This window comes from Coffea eugenioides, chromosome 4 (assembly GCF_003713205.1).
Source record: "Coffea eugenioides isolate CCC68of chromosome 4, Ceug_1.0, whole genome shotgun sequence".
NCBI classification, from domain to species: domain Eukaryota; kingdom Viridiplantae; phylum Streptophyta; class Magnoliopsida; order Gentianales; family Rubiaceae; genus Coffea; species Coffea eugenioides.
Window position 1 is genome coordinate 42,304,638 of NC_040038.1, and position 22,332 is coordinate 42,326,969.

The window sequence follows — 22,332 nt, forward strand, 5'->3', positions numbered from 1 at the left end:
AGCAGTTTTTTCAGGTGAAAAGAATTTATTAAAAAAAGTCTTAACTAATTCAATCCAAATAGTAAAAGTGTTTAGAGGATGAAATTGTAACCAAACCTTAGTTTTATCCCTTAGCCAAAATGGAAACAATCGAAATTTAATTGCATCACCACTAACACCATTAAACTTAATTGTATCACAAATTTCAAGAAATGTTGACAAATGAGAATTTGGATCTTCGATAGCATTACCTCCAATTGAGATTGTTGTACCATTTGAATCAATGATGGTTTAATCTCAAAATTATTAGCATTTACCGTTAGCTTTGCGATGCTAATTTGAGATCCTTGTGTACCCGGTAAAGCAAAATCTTGTAGAATTCACCTATTTGGTTCATTTTTCGCCATTTATTTCTCAAAATGTAATTCTATCAAGATTTCTTCTATCGGTTGTCAAACCTCTTGTTCCTCTTGATTCGGTGGATTCCTCCTTTGTCTCCGAAGTGTCTTCTCAATTTCTGGATCGAAAAGTGTAACTTCCCGATTTGATCGGTGCATACATTACAAATAAAAACAAGAGAAATTTTTCAGTTTTAATTGTTATAATCAACTATAAACAACTTGAATAAAAACAATTGAAATGTCTAAATTAATAGAGATAATTAGGCTCTAATATTGCTGCTCCCCGGCAACGGCGCCAAAAATTTGACGAAATTTTTATATCAATACAAGTTTAAAACTGATTTTATACCCGTTAAACTACAAGTATACAGGCCAAAATTGTAATGTAGGGTATGTATCGGGTCGATCCCACAAGAAGCAAATTAACCAATTACTAGGTCCTTGTTTTCTCTATTATTTAGACTTATGAATAAATTTGAGTAGAGAAAGTATATTGCTATTGTCTACAAATCTGATCTATAAATTTAATTTAACAAATGCTAAATGCAATTAGAGAAATTTTACTCAAGGATGAATTTAGGGATGTAGATTCCACTTATGGCATAAACAACACAAATGAACAGATTTACCTCTTGTTATTATTCTTGTTTAACCAGGGATTCATTTTCAATTTTACCAAGTCTCATTTTCATGATAAAATGGCCTAAAACAGTCCAGTTTTTCCTATTTTTATGGTGAAATACCAATTCTACTCTGTTTTTCTTCATGAAATGCTAGATAATCCACTTAAGTGTATCTCTATTTTCATGAACATACAACTCAAGCTCTACTCATGTTTTTCCATTGTTACTACCAATTCTCATTGAATAATAACAACTATAAACATGCTATTGGTGATCAAACAATAACAAGCAATTACAATAACACAAAATAGACAAGTCAATACCAGATACAACAAGTGTAAATCACATTCAATTCATATCATTTTACCATAAGTTTCATCTACTTCCTAGATAAAGAAGTTTAACTACTCATGAATGATATAACAATCAAACTCACAAGTTTATTCATGCAAAACATCATAAAATACAAGTACAAGAAAGATAAAAGAAAGTTTAGCCAATTGATGGTGAAACCCTCAAATTTCTGCTATGTTCTTGTACAAAATGATTACAAGTGAAAACTCCAAATGCTTCCCCAATAACTCCTAACTAGAGAGCAACCCGTTGCAAGAAGAAAAACTAGCTACATATGCTCTGCCCTGGCTTCTTCCTTGAGTTTCTGCATAAAAGGTGGTAGAAAGGCACTTTTTTCTTCTTCATGATTTTAATCACTCAGATTTTGTAAAGGAAGTCAAAAGATTTATTGTTTTGACTTGTCAATAATTCATCTTGTCTTCCCTTTTGTTGCAGAAGCATGTGCCACCGAATTCTCTCTCCAAAGATAGCTGGAAAGTTGTCTAAAATGTGAGAAAAAATGGTTGTCACTTGCAGAAGAAAGAGGCAGATTCGAGTCTCGGATCCGAGGAGTGGAGAACGATCCGAGCTCGATCAAGGTTGATCTGAGGCATTTCTCTTATAGATCCGAGGTCGGATCGTTTGACCTCGGATGCACTGCTCCAGAAATACAGACGAAGGTTCGGATCTCCATCTGTTCACACGGATCCGAGCTCGGATCCGTGCTGGTTAATTTCCAATTTTTTTTTACTTCTCTTCCTTTTTCTTCATTTTTACTCGGATCCGTGCTGGTTAATTTCCACTTTTTTTTTTACTTCTCTTCCTTTTTCTTCATTTTTACTCCTAGTATCCTTGTACTTTATCCTCCAGATGATCCTTACATTTTTTTCGTCATCTCGTGCATGAATTTCATATATCAATATCCTTCACATTTTCACAAAATTAACAGTTAATCCACTCATTTATCAAATTTTGAACATTTAAACAATATTTAAGCAATTATCACCAAAAGAGTTCAAATATAGATTTAATCTTCTCAAAACATACCAAAAGTTCATGCCAAATTTGTACAAAATGTATGTTAAATATTCACTTATAAAGGGTTACTCGCACCAAATCCCTTGAACTTTTAATTCGATGAATTTGTCTTGCTCAACAATTTAGATAGGCATTTTACACCTTATTTATGGTTATCCTCAAAATTTAGAAACGATAATTTCAAAAATCTCTCCTATATTATTCATAATATCACTTAATGCTCTTAAGATTTTAGTAATCTCACTTATCTCTCCTATTAGTTTGATAGGAGAAGATGTTTTTATCAAATATCACAAATTGACGATACTCCCCTTGTACTCTTTATTTATTTATTATTATTTTTTTTGGCAAAACCCCAAACCGGGGGAGGGACGCCACTCCTCAAAGCTTTATTAGAAATAAACCCTTGTACTCTTTATAACTATTCAACCAAATAGCTCTAAAACAAGAAGAGAAATTTTTAACCAAAAAAATGGACCAAAAAAAAACAAACCAAATGACCTTGCAATATTGGTCCATATTTCTTTGTGTCCTATGGTGGTGAGGCTAACAAAGGAGGTGATTAAATTAGATTTAGTCAATGCCCCCTTGAAAAAACTTTGGTAATTAATTAATAAATTGGAGAATTTTGTAGAATGGATTTAAGGAAAGCCAAACAAGTATGTTTTGAGGTAACATACTTTAATCTATAATGCTATTTAAGCTATACAAAAACACTAAAATAATATTTTCATATGTGTAGTTTACACATACATCCCACTTATTGAATAAAATTATAAATCAACTAGTATTACAAACATTAATCTAAAAGTGATCTTATGATAAAATATCTAGAAACTGTTTGTGCTATTTTTTTTCTTTACCAAAACAATGTCTATCATGCTAGTTGATATGTTGCTTCAACTTTACTCTTTATTAAAATTATGGCCCTCCATATTTTCACTTTTATTTTTTAGTCTATGTTCAATTTTGTTTTTGTTGTGAACTTTATAAATAGGATAACATAAGGATAGCATTGAAAAATTACTATTATGACTCTTGATTTTCCTTGAAAAGAAGTTGATATCTTACCAAAAAAAATGTCAATTTGAGAGGGGTAAGTGAACTTTTGAAAACTTCAAGCATGTGAAATGATATTATGAGAAACCTCAAGATAATTTTCTAAAATTATCCAATTTAGAGTGGTAGACTTTACTTTTGAGACTCTTTCTTTTTTCTTCTTTAATAGATGCAGGCGCACCAAAAAGAACAATGTAGCCATCACATCGTATAAAATGCTCTTAAACGATCAGCTATGCCTATCGAAGTAATTGGGATGACAAATGGGAGCATTTCAATTTTCAAAAAAAAAAAAAGTGCAGAAAGAAACTAGGGATAATTTCTAATACCTCTCCTAAAGTTTTCAATAATTTCATTCACTTCCTCTGAGATTTGCAAAATTACACTAATCTCTCATAAAGTTAAGGTTTTGATAACAAAATCTGTCAAAATCAAAAAAAATATCATTAAAAGAGTACTTTAAGAAAAGAGACGAAACTTTTATTCCATAAATACCTCTTATGTATTTGTATAAGTTGTATTAATAAAATAATTAAAAGTCAGAAAAAACTAGAACACATATTTTACTATTTAAAAAATTCACATTTAATACATTAGACAACACAAATAAGTAACAAAACTATACTAATGATTACAAAATTCAGCTAAATAGACCATTTATCTCATTTAATATGAGGTTTTGTACGATTCTTGTGATTTTGAATAGAAAATTTTCAAATTTTGCCATTCTTCCCTCTCCTATCTCTTTCACTTCTATGAAATTACTTTACAACTATCACAGTTGTAAGAGTTTCAAAGAAAATTTTCTCATAAATAGTCTTTTTTTGCCTGTATTTTCTTTCTTCTATCAAAACCCTTCTTTTAACATTCTATATAACTAATTTCTAGTCATTGTCAAGTTCTTTCAATTACAAAAGGGTTAATCACAAAAACTACCCTAAGATTTAACTGATTTTGTACTTTACCTCCTAACATTATTTTTTGTCCACCTTACCCCTTAAACCATTAGTCAAATTTAACATTACGTAACGAAAATGTCAAAAAGACATTGTTACCCATAACGGTTAATTACAACAAATACGTTTAAGGTATAACCATTTTGCACTTCACCTTGTAATATCATTTTTCTGTTAATTTGTCTATTGTCCCTAAAATCATTAGTCAACTGTAATATTTTGTATGACTCAATACAAATAATTATTAAAAAATTAAAATTCCTAACATAATATTAAAAATTAGTGATAATTTCAGAAACCTTCCCTGAACTTTCTCAAAATATTACTTAGCTCCTCTGACGTATACAAAATCTCGCTTACCTCCCCTGAAGTGATTTTAGGAACATATGTCAATGTCAGATGGTATGAATTGTCAAAATTAGCCTCAATTCTATAGAAATTATTTAGTTGCAAAAATTAGAGAAGAACTGCAATGTAACAGAAAGGCCTGGGAAAGAGATGGCGCCATTCTTCTCTCTACTTGTAGCAAAGGCACGAACTTGTGTCAGAATGGTCAAGTCTATAAAGGGCCTGACGTTTGTATCTTATTGAACCATCCTTCTTTTCTCTCTTCTCTAAAGAACTAGAGAAAAGCTTCAACCATAAAAGGAGAAAATTGCTCATCCAGAGAATAGATCTCCTAACAAAGGCGTGATTTGGCAAATTTTATAGCAAAACAAGTAAAAATCTTTACTTTTTGTTGTTGTAAATGATCATGTAATAAATAATAGGACACTATCAGGGTTGTAAGACAATTTGATGCTTCATATACTATGGAGTATAATGATATCCATCGTTTAGAGGGACGTGGGGCATGGAAGGTTGTCAGATCAACCGTCCCTAAACAGTGTAATATTTTTTGAATATTTTATAATTCTATGTAAACTTCTTATACATTTTTACAACAGGTTGCATCTCTGTTGTTAAGTTTTACAAGTAGTTCATGTAGAGTTACACCTTATTCAAAAATTATTACATAATTCCAAATGGTTGTTACTAACAACCGTCCAAGCCTCGTATCCCATTTAGAGTGGTGATTAACCTTAATATTTTCATGATCAAAAGGAATAACATAAAATATGTGAAAACTGATTGTTTTCATATAACAATGAAGAGATGTTTTAGAGATTTTGAGAAATACTAGATGATCAAACCATCGTAGCTATGTTTTCTATTTTTATTTAATTAATAATTTTGTTGTGCGTGCAAAGTAGTATTCAGTGTATCTAAAGTTAGATGCTTAATAATATGTGTAATTTGATAGGCCAGTTGAGAGTTTAGTTTTAGTTTTGAAACTTGATCTTTAGTTTCAATTTGATGGGCCAATACTATATTTGATATGCAGGGTATGAATAAGCTTATACTTGATTACATGTATAATATTGTAAAGGGGTAGTGCATAATTATATATTTAGTATATTAGTTGTACCTTGTTGTTTAAAAAAAAATCATGGCATATCAAGATAAAAGATGTTGTTTCTTTGCCTCTTGAAGCTATTACTTGTGATTCTTGGTTTATCAAGCCTGTGAAGAAAGTATGATGTTTTGAAACTTTGAGTTTTAGTTTGAACTTCATAGACGGCTAGTGCATAATGATATATCTAATATGATAGCTGTACCTTACTGTTTAGGGAAATTACATGACTCTTATGAAGATAAAAAATATTTTTCCCCTTTTTAAAGTTATTACTTGTAATTCTTATAATAGTTGTCTAAAACTTTTCCAATTAACACATTGAATGTAGGATAGGAACTATTGTTACACTTGATATTGTAGTCCATTACATGGGAACAAGAGTTAGAATTTCAAATGTTGATCCAAAAAATTACTACTACATTAACTCGCTAAAATATGTCGTAGAAAAAGCAATGAATGACTTGCCTAGAAATTTGAATCTACTTTTGCATATAAAGTGTGGAATTCCCTAGACAGTTGGTTTTATGGACATTATTGATGACAAATCAGTCCTAGATATGTTCAAACTCCATGAAAAGGATTTTGTTATAAACTTGTATGTGGTTCACATGGATGTTTTTCGTACAACAGAGGATAATACCTTAGAGAACAACCAAATTGGACATGAACAGGAAAACTTAGGACTTCAAAACAATCCTATACATGTTCAAGACAGTAAGGGTGATAATGAGATATATGATTCTAACTCTAATAACTCTTGGATGACTGATCTGGATAGTGACTTGGAAGATGTTATAGCTGAAGATAGGGTGTCGATTACTTCTAGTGAGCAGAGTGACATTGACATGTCTAATTATGAAGACAATAAGGATGGAATTATCGTATTAGACTCTGAATCTGACAAAGAGGTTGATCCTGTGAGAGTAGTTATGAGCTCCAAAATATGGACTTACAATCCAAGAGATGAAATTGAATTTGAGAAATGGATGATTTTTTACCAATGTGGATGTTTTCACGACAGCTTTGAAGGATTATGTAATTCAAAAAATATTTCCATTGGTGAGATTAAAAAATGAAAAGAGTAGATACACTGCCAAGTGTGGTACTCAGGGTTGTAATTGGAGGATTCATGCATCCCCAGTTGCTGATACAACTATATTCATGATTAAAACATATAATCCTGAGCATACTTCTGTTATGAATGGAAAAAATGCAGAGGCAACCTCTGATTGGATTGCAAAGAAACTAATATATGTAATGAGAGGCCATCCAAAGATGACAAGCAAGGGAATAATTGTTGAAATGATAAAGTATGGAGTTCATCCAAGTAGAATGCAAATCTATAGGGCAAAAAAGAAAGCATTGGAAGAGATAGAAGGGTCACATGTTGAGGCATATGGAAAGTTACCAAAGTATGCTGAACTTTTGAGGATTAACAATCGAGGTAGCATCATAAAAATACATTATAACAGACCTAATCTTCTCGTGGAACCCAGATTCTTGGGCTTGTTCATAAGTTTCGAGGCACAGAGAGTAGGGACAGGTGTCAGATCAACCATCCCTAAATAGTGTAACATTTTTTGATTGTTTTGTAATTCTATATAAACTTCTTGTACATCTTTACAATAGAGGTGTAATATTTTGTTACTATTCTTATGGGTCCAATATGTAATAATTGTATTTCTGTTGTTAAGTTTTACAAGTATTTCACGTAGAGTTACACATTATTCAAAAAATATTATATCGTTCATAACGGTTGTCAGCAAGCTCTTAAAACAATTTTTAGATTTCTTTGTCTTCTTTGGTTTGCAGTTTTCTTCCTAGTTTTTCTAATGGAGTATTGGTCGCCGTATACTGCACTAATTATTTTTGGATTATGGCTATCCAACTATGACTCTGGTATAACATTACTTATTTGGATTTCTTTTGCCTCTCAATCTACTATGTAAAATGGCTTGTTGCTGCTTTGAGTTATGGCTGTTTGTGCCTTTTATTGATGTTGCAACATTTAAACCAGCCATTGGTTTCAATAGTGTACTAGTTGTTGATTGCAATAGTTTTTCTTCTAATCACACTTTTGCCCCCTCAATCTCAAATCATTTTATTTGTAAACCTTTTTCTTTTTCCTAGTTTATTGCGCTGCGTCTCTCCCGAGGCCGGGACCTTTTATCATGACTTCTGCTCGTTGCAGCGGGTGCTGGATTCATTTTGATCAGTCCGGATGGGCACGAGCTCACCAGCTAGCGCGCAACGGCTTTTCAGCCGTTGTTGCTTGCTGCTTGCAGGCTCGAAAATCTCTCTTTCGCCTCTCCTCCCTGTTTCGGATTTGATCCTATCTTTTGTGCCTTTAAGCCTAATAGAAGTTCTCGCACTTACAAAATAGAGGCACAGAAGGAAGACTTAAGTCGTCTTCGGCAAGAATCAGAGAACAGAGCGAGTCTACAAATTGTTGGAGGACAACAAAAAAAAAAGAAAAGTGTCAACAACTTGAGTCCTCAATGATTTTTTGGGCTCTAAGCCTCCTAAGACGGATTGCTCTTCTAGCCGGAACTCAAGTCCAGATCCAAGGTTCAGTGATGGTTCAAAACCAAGAGCTGGCCTTTGGTTTTTAGCCCACCTTCAAGTGCCAGACCCGAGTGAACTCACCCCTACTAAGATAAATGGAAGTCACGCACTAGATTCCTTTTTTCGGAAGAAAAGAAAGAAGCAAGAACCAGGGGCTCCCCTTTGAAGGTGGAGCTTCGCGGGGATCGTACGTCAGCCAAGGCCTTAGACCGGAGCGCGTCCCTCGGGTACCCCGAAAGGGGGAGCTCAAAAAGGATCCCGGTATATCTAGAAAACTCGCGGGGGTACAGTAATTGGGCAAATCCTCATAGGTAACTTCGAATGTACTCCAGATCCTATTGAAACTTGTAATAAAAACAATCTTCTTTTGGGATAGCCTAAGGGTATTAATGGCACAAAAATAATCTCTCTCCTTTAACTTGCATTTTCTAATATTATTTTTAAGCATAAGAGCTTATATTATTTAGATAGAGTGTTATTTGAAATATAATTTGGAATAATTACGATAATATTTTTTGTGATGTGATGTATGTGAGATAAAAAGGTGATTGAAAATATAAAAAAGTGAATTGAAAAATGTGATTATGATACAAGCAAAATATTATTTAAAAAAATTTGATATCCAAACAAATCCATTGTTAACCAAATGTTAATTCAAAGGGAGGTAAGTGAGATTTTGTAAACGTCGGGGTAGCTAAGTGATAGTTACAGAAATATTGTAACAAGTAACATACCTTATGAGGCTTATCCCTATAATTACATATTTTTAGATAAAGAAAAATATCTTTCTTATCTCATATGATAAGGGAAAAAATATCAGTGCAAAACTAAACTATGAAAATATTATTAAAGGTCTATTAATGTGTTTGTTTGAATTGGAGATTATTTGGAAATTTTTTTTTTAGAATAATAGTACTTTTTAAAATTTGATATTTGTGAGATAAAAAAGTAGTTAAAAAAATAAAAAAGATTATTAAAAAACGTATTTAGATGCAATAAAAAGTTTTAGAAAAATTTAGCAATCCAAATAAATTTTAATAGCATCTACACATGGTATATTAAAAGAACAACTCTAGAAACTTTAAATTCCAAATCAAACATGTTTCTCTTTTTTAAGTATTACCAACAAAAAAAATGTATACCTCTATATAAAAAAGTATCTAGCTACTAAAAGAAAAGTTTAGCCACGTGTACATTCTCAAAGAGAAATTGACAATATTTTGGTCATTTTTTAAGTTTTAAAAATATTGTCACATTTTAGTTTTTTAATAACAATTTTTCTTTCTTTTAAATTTCTTTCTTTTTTCCCATTATTAAGTCAAATTAGCAAGATATTCTTCTCAATCTAAAAGAAGTACATTTATGGAATGAAATTTAACTAGAACCATATATATATAATCATTATTAGTTATTATTATGTTAGGAATATTGATTTTTTAGATATTAATTGTCATAAGTGTTATCAAATATTGGAATTCACTAATGATTTTAGTAACAAACAAACAAATTTAAAAAAATGATGTTAAGGAATAAAACACAAAACAAGCTATACTTGGGATTTATGTAGAGGTATAAATGTCTTTTTGATGTCACTATTATACAACATTAGAGTTGATTAATGGTTTAGGGGATAAAATGAGAAAAAAATAACGTTACGGAACAAAGTGCAAAAGTGGCTGTACCTCAGGCCTCAGGGAGAGCTAGTGAAGCCAATCGCAAATAACACACACACCCAACCCATAAGCAAAACTCATAGCCCAACACCAATGACTTTTAACCACTCCGCAATTCCTTTTCTCTCGACCAACCACAAATAACACACACCCAACTCATAAGCGAAACCCACAGCCCAACCGAAAAGATATGCTGACTGTCAGGTCACACTGAGGAACTTATGAGCTACGCACACACACCACTCACAATCGATGTGGTCCAAGAAACTATTAAAAGTACAAAAGATACAAACAGACAAACAAATAAAAAAGTGCTGACACCAAAAACGACACTTCCATGCTTGGCCTGCCGCACTATTAAAAAACGTGGGGCACTTTCATTCCACACTCTTCTTGCTAAAAGGGCTTCTAGTACTTCAGTCAAGTGAAAGAATTCCATCCTGTTTTCTTCAAGGAAATCATGTATAGACTAAAGGGTTGCCGGGAATTGAGGAAGAGAGCTCCTCAAATTGCTCTCAATTGGTTCAGCACGTTCAGTTTTTCTAGGTAATGTTAATGTTTTTATTGGGATTTTGCTGAGGCTTTTTGCGTGTTTGATTTTGTTGAATTTTGTGACGAAGGTTTTCCGAGGATCTTTTCATCTCTGTGAATCTGTGATTGTGATTTGTTTTTTGAAATTTGATCAGACTTCAAATGCATAATTAGAGCTATAAATTGTTTTTGATAATTTTATTCGTCATTAGAGGTGATCAGATTATTATCCGCCTGGCATAATTGCACTGAGCACTACTATGTAAAAGGAGGCCCAAATTAGTGAAATGAAGATACTTGAAGAAGCAAAGTTTTGAGTAGGCATAATTGAATTCCAAAACCATGTTCTAGCTTGCGATTCAATTTGCTTGCATGGGCTTCCTCTTTCTTTTTCATTGTTTAATTGCCAAGAACATCTACTTTAACCTTAGATAACTTTTTTCATGCTATCTTCATTGGTGATGCTTGACGTCTTGGTTGTTGCATGCTTGTCTAGTTGCAGCATTCCTCTTGATCTCCATGCGAAATAATATCTACTATAAGCCAGTAAAAATGTGATTTTGTCAGCTTTGAACTATGATGATGTAGATTTAGATCTTTGGGGAAACATGATGAGATTCGGGTTCTATAGTTTTAAGAAATGTTAGCTCGTTGAAGTACAATTTGGTGAAACCGGAATAGTATTCAGATAAGGTGATGCATGGCTAATGTTAGCTGTCTTGGTCTTGTAGCTGCATTTAGTAAGTGTGAGTAACTCAGTTTGCTAAGTTTTTCTATGCTGTTGCACAAGTTATAGCTTAATGTTGTTGTGCATCACTAGTGCTAGCTTACTGTTCTAGTATTGCTGCATTTGAAGTTGCAAAACACAATTGTCTGTGAAGATGATGTTAGTTATGATGCTTTAGTTTTAGATTTTACGGGTAAAAAGGACTTTGGTTTGGTTGTGAAACAAGTTTGTGCCATGACGTATAGTTTAATGAAAATTACTCAGACAAGATGATGCGTTAATGAATGTATTGTTCCTTATTGCTCTAATTGCAAGTGAAACTGTGGTAACTTTACCAGTTTTTCTCAGTGGTTTTTCATTGGGAGTCTGACCATTAACTTTTGCAAAGTGCAGATCAACCCACTCTGTATCTTTTGACCCCATAATAACAGCTGAAGATATATCCGGTTCAAAACCTGCAGCAGTACAGAACTTGGGTAAGTAACACTGGTTTACCAACTTGTAATACTGAAAACTTGTAAAATACGTCTTATCTCATGATTTGAAACAGTTAATGTAGACGTATAAGTTGTTGCTTGTGTATTCTTGTGTTCCCCTCGAATGATTCTGTAGGCTGATAAAGGGTCTATAATCTCTTGCAAGATAAAATGTCCTGAAGAAGGATGTTGTCCTCTTTAGTGCAGGGTAACTGGACCAGACCTTCTAATTGGACTACCATAGTAGATCCATTGAATGGAGAGTCCTTCATCAGTGTCTTTGAAGTGGATGAAAGAGGGTTACAGGTTTGCAACACGTAATTGTACTAGATCAACATTCTGCAGTCTGTTCAAATTGAAAATTTGTTTGTTAGTAATAGCTATATACCCTGTGAAAAATCTTTGCCCTGCTTTTTACCTTTCACTGATAAAACTGGGATGCTTCTTCTATTCCTACACTTGTTTTTTTTTTAACTCTTTGAGATACAATTTTTCATGAATGTAAAGTTGGCATGACCAATTGTTACAGTGCCAAGCAACATTCTTTACCTAATTTGCTTATGACTGGACATCTGTCACAAGAGTCTCATGCTGTCCGATGCTTTTGCAGCCATATATAGAGAGCTTGCACAAGTGCCCTAAACATGGTCTGCATAATCCATTTAAGTCACCAGAGAGGTGTGAGTTCCTAAAGTTCATTTTTTTTTAACCTGCCTTCCTCGGAACACGTCCCCCTTTTATTGCTATTCCTATTCCTTCTCTTGTTTGGCTTATTCGACATCGAATAAATAATATGTCATACTAATCTCCGTACTGGAAGTTAGTTTGGTAATGTTTTATTCACTTGTAAGAAAGTCAAAAAGATGTTAAGAGAAGTGTTTATTTCAGGTATCTTATGTTGGGGGACATATCTGCAAAAGCAGCTCACTTGCTCTCTCTGCCCAAGGTATTAAATTATGGAGACAAAAATGTTATGCTGTTAACTGATCATCTTATCAAATGTTTGGCTTTCTGGATCTTAATTTGTTTTGTTACATATTGTCTTAGATATCTGACTTCTTCACTAAGTTAATTCAAAGGGTGTCTCCAAAAAGTTATCAGCAGGCTTACGGTGAGGTTTACGTTACACAGAAGTTTCTGGAAAACTTTTCAGGTGATCAGGTACTGGAGTTGTTTAACACCGCAGCTTGTTTGTTTCTATTATTTTTCTAGCCTATAAATAATAATTGGTTTTAGCTATTTTGATTTGACTGTGAAGTATTTTCAATGTCCAGTTGGTAACTAGATTGGCCTGATAAAAGATCATAATTTGTTGAGTAATTTATTTTCTTGCAATTTATTTAGCCTGTGTGTGTGTGTGTGTCTATATCTTTTCAATATGTTTTTATGAGTACAGTCGTGATGCATATTTTCTGTAACTGAATAAATAAATTGGTCTTCAAATGTTTTTATTAAGCTACTTCTGTGTCTGACTTCATTTAGTACTTTCAATTTTGTATCCTTTTCTTTTCTTTTTTTTTTTGAGCCAATTTTGTATCTTATATTCCATCTGTGCACATTGACAGGTTCGTTTCCTTGCAAGGTCTTTTGCTGTACCTGGAAATCATCTTGGTCAGCAAAGCCATGGCTTTCGATGGCCTTATGGTCCTGTAAGATACTTATTACAGGCTCTTTATTCTGATGTGTGGGATGGATAATAAATAGTATGCAGAAGTCACATTTAGTGACACCAAAATTGATGTCTTTCAATTAACGAGCAGATGGTTCACCTAATCTTCAAAATAAATAGATTATGGTTACATTCCATACACCTGAAGTTGAATGTTTTAGCTAAGTTAAAGACAACTAATTAATTAGGTGCCTTCGGTAGACTATGAGTGGGCCCAAAGTTTTGTTGTAATTTTTCTGTTTTAAAGATATGCATTCGATTGCTGGAGTATGAGTTGCAGGTAACCTTATTAAGTGCAAGTTTGGACTATGGTGTTTCTTGCTAGAAGTACTTCCATCTAAAATGTGCTTCTGAATGTCTTCAATTGTTTGGAGACATTTTTCTGATAAGAGAAAGAGGTGAGCTTAAAAAGCCTCTCCCGGATCTTGATCCAAAAGTTACAATGCAGCAAATTGAGTGCCTAAACTTCTGCATTTGAACATCATATGCTCTATAGCTAACAGATGATATCCTCTTGTGCTAGAAGAGCTATTTAGTTACTGTATTTAGAATATTGCCTGTTAAGGACATGGGTAGGTATTAACCATGATAATTTGATGTAGCTGACATATATTAGCAAGTCCATAGGAATATAGGACATAGGACTGAAGCAGAATAGCAGTAAAGATGAATAACTTCACTTTATGAAATGATGATTGTACAAGAATATTCAAATAAAATTAATTAGGCCTTTGGACTCATCTCTTTGATCAATAGTAATCTGAATCTTCAATGGCTGAAGAAACCTTGTATCTGTGCAATGTATCTATGAATTTGAAGCAGCCAATCCCTATATTTCATGGATACTGATCATTCTTGCTTTTCCTTAATGATTTTTCCTTAATGATTAAGTATTTATTTCAGGATTTTTGGTTGAAATCTTGTGAAATAATTTTGCAGGTGGCAATAATTACTCCATTCAATTTCCCATTAGAGATCCCCGTCCTTCAGTTGATGGGTGCACTCTATATGGGAAACAAACCAGTTCTCAAAGTTGATAGCAAGGTAGGTATTTGAAAAGGCAAACTAATTAATGAGTCTAACCTTATAGTCAAGTCTGGAGGACTGGCCAAGCATATTGATTCTCCATCTTGCCGAACAAATCAGAGAAGTTATTTGAATGGTTCAGCAACCTTGTACCGGAAATTAAATGTTACAGACAATTAGTTTGATTAAAGGTGTCACTTTTATGGGACTTCTTCCTCGTGTATTCCTGCTATACCTTTTCTTTTTTTAATCTAGTCATCTTCTCTTTCACATAAATGCTTGGGCAGGGTGTACTCTGCCGCATGCAAACACAAACATATATGTTAAGAATGCTTCCATAGGCTGGTTCATATAGATTTTGAACGATTATGATCATTGGTTGTGTTCCATAGGTCTCCATTGTTATGGAAAAAATGCTGCGACTTCTCCACGAGTGTGGTTTACCTAGGGAGGATGTTGACTTCATAAATTGTGATGGAAATACCATGACCAAGCTACTTCTTGAGGTAAGTTTATCTAAATGTGTCTTCATGACTAAAATTGCTTGGATATTGCCTCCTCACCATGGAATTTTCTCTTCTACCATCTGCTGCCAAATTTAAGTTCAGTCATTTCTCCCAAAAACTTTTTGGTTTGAATTTACATGATCACAAATTATCTGCTATAGTTCTTTTCTTGTTGATGGACCAAATTGGTACAATTCTGTGCTGAGAATAGCGTTTTTAGTCTTTAGCAGACATAAACTCATGCAGCTCCTATTCTTCATTTTTTCTGCATGATGATTTTGTTTTTAGGGATTATTCCCTATAATGCCTTAGTTCACAAGAAAAGCAGAAATAGGGTAAAAAGAGATTAATCTACAGTATCATAAAAGGCAATTCTTCTTCCAAACTACTTCAGGCAAAACCACGCATGACTCTGTTCACTGGTAGCTCGAGGATAGCTGAAAAATTAGCTGTCGACTTAAAAGGTCGTATCAAATTGGAGGATGCTGGGTTTGACTGGAAGATCCTTGGGCCTGATGTTCAGGAGGTTTGTGAAAGCTTACAGCATTAAAAAGTTTGACATTTTCTATATGAATAATCACGTTGAAATTCACACCAAATATTAACTAAGCTATATCGGTAGGTGGATTATGTTGCCTGGGTCTGTGATCATGATGCTTATGCATGTAGCGGTCAGAAGTGTTCAGCTCAATCAATTCTTTTCATGCATGAGGTCAGCAACATCTGCCTGATGTTTTAAATTTTCATTGTTTGATATTGATATGCTGTATTATAATATAGCTGATGATTAACAATATTTTATGCATTAAAACATTGTTATGCTGGTGCAGAATTGGGGTAGAAGTCCGCTCCTGGATACAATTAAAAAACATGCTGCAAGAAGGCAGCTAGATGACCTCACTGTTGGCCCTGTCCTTACAGTAAGGGCAATGACTTGCTTTCTTGTGCTAAATTGCCTCCAGAGTGAAAATGACTCTGGAAGATTCTGCAACTTTTATTATTAATAGTTGTGTTTATTTTTTATTATTTAGATAACAAGTTGACCAAACATGACCTGATTGCTGTGTGTTCCTGGAAATCCATTGAATTCTGATTTTGCTGAAGATGCACCTACCACACATGAAAGGAATGAGGAATAGTTCAAATTCTCTATTGTTAGATTTCAGTTTACCAGTTGCAAAACAGTTTTCCCGAACTATACCATATTATTCTGAATTCCATGTCATTCAGCAACTGAACTTGCTCATTTCTTTTTCTGGGTCAAAGATACTTCTGTTCTATGTCTAGTTGAATTGCTTCATTTGACCAATGAGCGACTGGCGGGTTTTCTAGGCTTTCTAGCACCTGGCCTCTATGCATGCTTGTTGGGAGAATTAACTTTGGACTTACCTGGTCCTCCTAATGTATGTCAGCAGGAGGAGGGAATGAAACAGATTAGCATTTAGGTTCCACAAGCTTTTTGTAGCCACTTAATTGAGGAACTTTTGAGTTCTTTAAGATTTCAACTTGGGTTTGTGTGACATTTCCATGCTCCACATAATATCTTACCTGTGCTATTGAAGTTATATGGGAGAATAGGTATAACTACATATACAGTGAGTTACTTATGTCATGGAAGAAAGACCATGGCCCTTGTCTAGCTGTCTTCCTTTTCCATACCCTCGAAGACCTATTTGTCATTAAACATCTCAACTCGCTATCAGGTTGATGATTCACACTAAATGATGAACTAAGTTATCTAAATGGAGCGCCATGGACCAGTTAGTGATGGCTTCAAGCACCATCCAGGGAGTTTATGAGCCATTGTTAAATGTCATCATCTCATTTCCTTTTATTCTTTGCAGGTTAATACAGAAGCATTGTTGCTTCACAAGAACAAATTGCTTAAGATACCAGGATCAAAGTTACTTTTTGGTGGTAAAGCATTAACAAACCATTCTATTCCTGCAATATATGGAGCAATTGAACCAACTGCAGTGTTTGTTCCTCTTGAGGAAATACTTAAGGACGACAATTATGAATTGGTGACAAAAGAAATTTTTGGTCCATTCCAGGTAATAAATATGACAAACAAATAGCATCTTGTACTTACCAACTAAGCTTTCTGATTGAGATCTGGAAAAAGTTTGAATATGACTTGTTCTTTTATGTGACCGTTCCCTGTCACTGATAGATATGATCATTTGTGTGATATTTTATTTCAGATTGTTACTGAATACAAAGATAATCAGCTCCCAATGGTATTGAATGCCCTTGAAAAAATGCATGCACATTTAACAGCTGCAGTGGTTTCAAATGATGTGCTCTTCCTACAAGTAAGTTTCAACTTTTTGTTGGTTGCCTTTTTAATGTTCAAGTTGTGTTTTCCTTTAAAAACAAATGTCTATCATTAACATCTTTGTTCCCTATCTCATCAACTGTTTCATCTGTTCCACAAAAATCAATATTTTTTATTTCCTGATTATGCAAATCATGTATGAATTGAGATTTCGATACTGGGCTGCAATGGTTGTCAACGGTATTTTGAAGTGCTTGATCTAAATAGCTAATAGCATAGATTTTGGTATTGAGACATGGGGAAAATTACCTTTAAGCCGAGATTTCCTCAAGTTGGACTTTAATTGACTTCTTTCTTTTATGACCTGGGGGAAATGAATAGGAACATAATTTAATAAAATTGATGCGAGATCGATATCTGATGTAGGTTGCGCTCAATTCTGTTAAACTTGTGTTGTCATGGAAATTAATGTTTGCAAAAAGTTTGAACCCAATGTGGTGGATATGGTCGGTCACACATACTTGAGAAGAAAATTGTCATCCTATGCATTTGGACATGTACAGAGCATATTTATCCTCATGGAAGCCATTATATAAGTCAAACTCTGGACACAGGTTGGGCTTGTTAGAGTCACATGTTTGGAAAGTTCATATTTTTTGGTTGGAAAATGAAACTAGGAGAAAGAGTAGAGAAAGGTGCCTCAAGCTTGCATATAAACCCACATATTCTGTATTTTTACTGTTCTATCATTGAATCAAGGGAACAGTCTGCATTATGCGTTTGCTTTCAGAATCAGTAATGCTGATGGGGATTCGATGTGTAAGGAACAAACCAAATGTAAATTAAACTTATTTAGATGTTTTAGAGTCTCCTGTAAATATTATAACCCCTTGATCAAAGAAAAAGTGCATTTTCTTGTTAACCAAAATGTAAATTAAACTTGTTTGTCTGACGTAAATATTATAATCCCTTGATCAAAGAGCATGTGTATTTTCTTGTTAACCTAAATTTGATGAGAAATGGAAACGGTCAAAAGTTACAAATAGGTGTTTCGGGTCAGCACCTTTCATGGTGATGTGGATGGATTCTGAACTTGCAGAGTGCTGCAAAAGTTGTGCTTTGGTTGACGCAAAGAGCCTGCGTTACATGGATTCAAGCGAATCCTCAAAATCAGCTGAGCAGAAGTATCTTCAAAATTGTTAACTAATGGTCAATAGGCATAGATATCCCATCAATGTAGGACCACAAGAGTGGGAGAAAGATTGCTGCAGTTGCACGTTTAGTCATAAAAGCCTAGGCATGCTTTAGAACTATTACCGCTGAAAAATTTTAACAGGGTCCATTTTACTTCCAGTAGGTTGTTTCAGTCAATTTTTACCACGTTCCTATAAAAATTTTTCACATTTGTCTATTCAATCCCGGAAAAATTATGCATTGTTAAAAGTGTCTATCTGAATCTTGACTATATATAATGGCGTCAATTGCTAGGAATAGCATACTGAACCAACTGGAATGCAATTTTGTGAATTCCTGTTGATCTTACATTTGCTTATAAAAGATGAATACTATAATATAACCTCTATTGCAGGAAGTGATTGGAAAGTCTGTGAATGGAACCACTTATGTCGGATTGAGAGCAAGAACCACAGGGGCTCCACAAAATCATTGGTAAGCGGAAACTTTACAGTGAAATACTACAGTTGCTTATATGCATTAAAGCTCCGTTCTAGTTCTTTCATATGCTAAAATGGTTGCTAACTGCAGGTTTGGTCCTGCTGGAGATCCAAGAGGGGCAGGCATAGGGACACCGGAAGCAATAAAGCTCGTCTGGTCTTGCCATAGGGAAATTATCTATGATGTTGGCCCGATAGCACGGAATTGGCAGATTCCTCGTTCTACTTGAGGATCACTGTGTCTCAAATGCCAAATGTCGAGTATTAGCAAGTGATTATGTGGTGTGGTGACCTTTTAAGACAAAATGCAATAGTTATGGAGAAGAAAAATTTTCCCTCGAGTCTTGATCTGTTTATTTGGCTATGCTGGTTTGGGAATAAATTGCAGAATTCATAGATCACACAATGTAGTCCAGTTGTGTTTCTATGGCTTAGATATGACATATCCTGCTGCAGTTAGTTTTGACATTTGCTTTGACCATGTTTTCATGCATCAGTACCGAACACTCTTGCTTCATAGGCAAAAAAGGGATTTTAGATTTTCAAGCTGATCAGATGTATAGCTCGGTTCAGTTACTTGAAGCCATAACAGAACATCCCAAAAAAAAAAAGAGGTAATACTTGATGCAGGTACATTCGAATGATCACCTGCAGTGAACAAACTCTCTAATGGTGCAGCATATTCCTCAAGGCAAGATACTGCAATCCGACTGACCGACTGCGCCCCAGTGCCCTCTACATGACTCGATTCTGACTCGAATCCGTGAAGTTTCAATCCAAATTCATTCATTTCGTGTTAGCCCTCTACATGACTCGATTCTGACTCGAATTCGTGAAGTTTCAATCCAAATTCATTCATTTCGTGTTAGGTTCGTCTCATGTTTTCAATTCAAATTCATTCAGATCGTGTCGAAAATTATCATCCCTATTCTAGTGCCCTCTACATGACTAGGGCCGTGAAAGCACGAGTTTCCCTACCAACAAGCAGGCTCTCAAGCTCGTTTTTATTATGATCACAAGGATAAATACGTGTATTGGAACAGCCAGAAGACTCATCTAGTGGCGGGAGAAAGGTGGCGAACAATAACTGCCCACCAGGGTGGGAAGATAACTCAGTGTGGCCGTGGACATGTAGGAACAGGGGCAAATGAATAGTACGGCTGTTCCCGGGATGCCAAGTACAGTAGGAGAAAAACTTTGACTTTCTTTTTTTTATCATTAAACACACCAAAAAATCTATATAAAAAAATTCTTCGTGAATTTTCTTTCTTTTTTTTTTGTTTTTTTTTTGGTGCAAAAGATGTACAATCTTTCTATCATTCTATAAAAAAAAAAAAAAAAAAGACTTGTGGTGTTAAATTTTGTTATTACATTTATGAGTTTTCTTTTTAACCCACACAATAAAGATGAAATGGCATCATCCTCTTAAAAAAATAGAAAATACAAATCATAATACACTCATAATGAGTACAAATCTAATGAAGTCTCCAATAACACTACTAACTTGAGTAATTAAAAAAAAAAATTTGCAGGCACAAAGAATGTAGCTTTTGTTATTTTATTCTAGTATTAACTACTTTTGGTACTTCCACCCAAAATATTTTTCCTCTAAAAACAGAAAAAAAATATGTAATTCTAGTGATTGGTAACCAGGTTAGAATGAAATGTCTATTAGTTTTCCAAACATTTGGTTTAATCAATATTCAGATGTTCAGATAGAATAAAATATATAGTATGTACAAGTTTGACTTATTTGTTGTGAGTTATATTATAGAAAAAAAAATAAACAAATTTGCACAAAAGTTAGAAAAATAGAAAAAAGGATAATAATTTTTTTAAAAACATAACTGCAATTATTAGTTATAAAAAAAATCACAAATAATGGTATACGCTCACAAATAGTGTAAACTTTGGTGGAGTGAAGCTATGTACGAGGATAAAATTAACCTTGATTATTTGGGTGACTCTAAGAGAAAGCTAGAAAGGACTTCCTTGTAAAATTTATTTTTTTTCTGTCAAGAAGTCAATTGACTCTTACTGACTCAACAAACCTAAACCCCAGAGCATACTCCAAAAGCCGGCAACTCTTGGAGCAGCCCCAGGAGACTTATCTACCCAGCAAACCCCAACCCCTTCCCCGATGTGGGACTAGAACTCACACAACCACCCTGCTACTAAGAATTAACTAACCCCCAAGTGAATTGAAAATGAGCTTCGTCTTTTTCTGTCAAGAAGTCAATTGACTCTTACTGACTCAACAAACCTAAACCCCAGAGCATACTCCAAAAGCCGGCAACTCTTGGAGCAGCCCCAGGAGACTTGTAAAATTTATTGAGGGGTAGAGTTCTTTGGAAAAAGATTGGATTGAGCATTCCGATAGGGAGAGGAGAGAGGGGCGCATAGGAATGCGTGGAATTGAATTGTTAAATTTGGAAGTTTTTCTCATTCTATAATATTTATGCAGTTTGTAGGACGAATACACATAGGGCACTCGTCAAGATATATTTCAGGTGTCAGATTTTTAAAAATATAAAATTAATTAGAAAAAATAAATAAATACAAGAGAGAGTAGGTAAGATTAAATAAAAAATATATAAATGAAAGTGAAAGCAATAATTGTTAATATATATATATATATACATTCTAGGTTAGCTGAATGTTAGATATGTTAACTGAGCACTCGTTAGAAAAAATTTATTTATATATACCAAATCAAGATAAAAATTGGAATGTTTGGTAAATCAATTTTTATATATCAGGATGGAATAAAATATGTACAGAATTAACTGAACTACCCTGGTTTCTTTATTTTTAAAGAAAAAAAAGAAACGCTTTTTCTTTTTGACCAAAAAAAATATAAAAGATGTATTGTCTATGTTAATATTTGTACCTACAAAATCAATTTTCGGTTTTTCTATGTTATTAGTGTAACTACGAGAAATTTTGACATGTTCTGTCTTTTAAAAAATTGATGTTCTTATTGAAGCAATTCAAATTTAATATTAAATTAATTCAAAAATATAAAAATATTTTAAAGTTTTCGTGTTCATTGCAATAATTTAGTAACATGAAGAAAATAAGTGATATGGAGTCTAGCATTTTTAAATTCTCACTATATCGTACTTTCATTATCCATATGAAATTCAAATAAGTTCTTCCACATATGCACAAAAGTTAAAGATAGCATCTTAAAGATTTTGTTGCATAGCCAAAAATATATATATTTTAAATATACGTAAAATGATTTTGTTATACAAAATGAAAATCAATTATTAATTAAAGTCACAATTAGATGAGCAAAGGATGCTTGTGTCTAGAATTGAAGCAAGAAAACTATAAGGCAAAAACAAAGATTATTCCCAC

The 22,332-nt window shown here is 33.7% G+C and overlaps 1 protein-coding gene across 1 annotated transcript; it reads left to right on the forward strand.

Moving 5' to 3' along the window:
• Nucleotides 1-10,416: 10,416 nt before the first annotated feature.
• Nucleotides 10,417-19,515, forward strand: LOC113768645 (probable aldehyde dehydrogenase). The gene is made up of 16 exons (XM_027313084.1): nt 10,417-10,629; nt 11,735-11,817; nt 12,020-12,123; nt 12,428-12,495; nt 12,706-12,763; nt 12,865-12,978; nt 13,383-13,466; nt 14,426-14,530; nt 14,905-15,018; nt 15,413-15,544; nt 15,641-15,730; nt 15,849-15,938; nt 16,863-17,072; nt 17,223-17,333; nt 18,885-18,964; nt 19,061-19,515. Exons 1-16 carry the CDS (start codon nt 10,544-10,546, stop codon nt 19,197-19,199), a joined length of 1,668 nt encoding a protein of 555 aa, XP_027168885.1. The 5' UTR covers nt 10,417-10,543; the 3' UTR covers nt 19,200-19,515.
• The last annotated feature ends 2,817 nt before the right edge of the window (nt 19,516-22,332 follow it).

Coding starts and splice junctions, on each gene's coding strand:
- LOC113768645 (XM_027313084.1), top strand. CDS start 10,544: ATGTATAGACTAAAGGGTTGCCGGGAATTGAGGAAGAGAGCTCCTCAA. Junction 12,124..12,427: donor TGGATGAAAGAGGGTTACAG/GTTTGCAACACG, acceptor ATGCTTTTGCAG/CCATATATAGAGAGCTTGCA. Junction 12,496..12,705: donor CCATTTAAGTCACCAGAGAG/GTGTGAGTTCCT, acceptor TGTTTATTTCAG/GTATCTTATGTTGGGGGACA.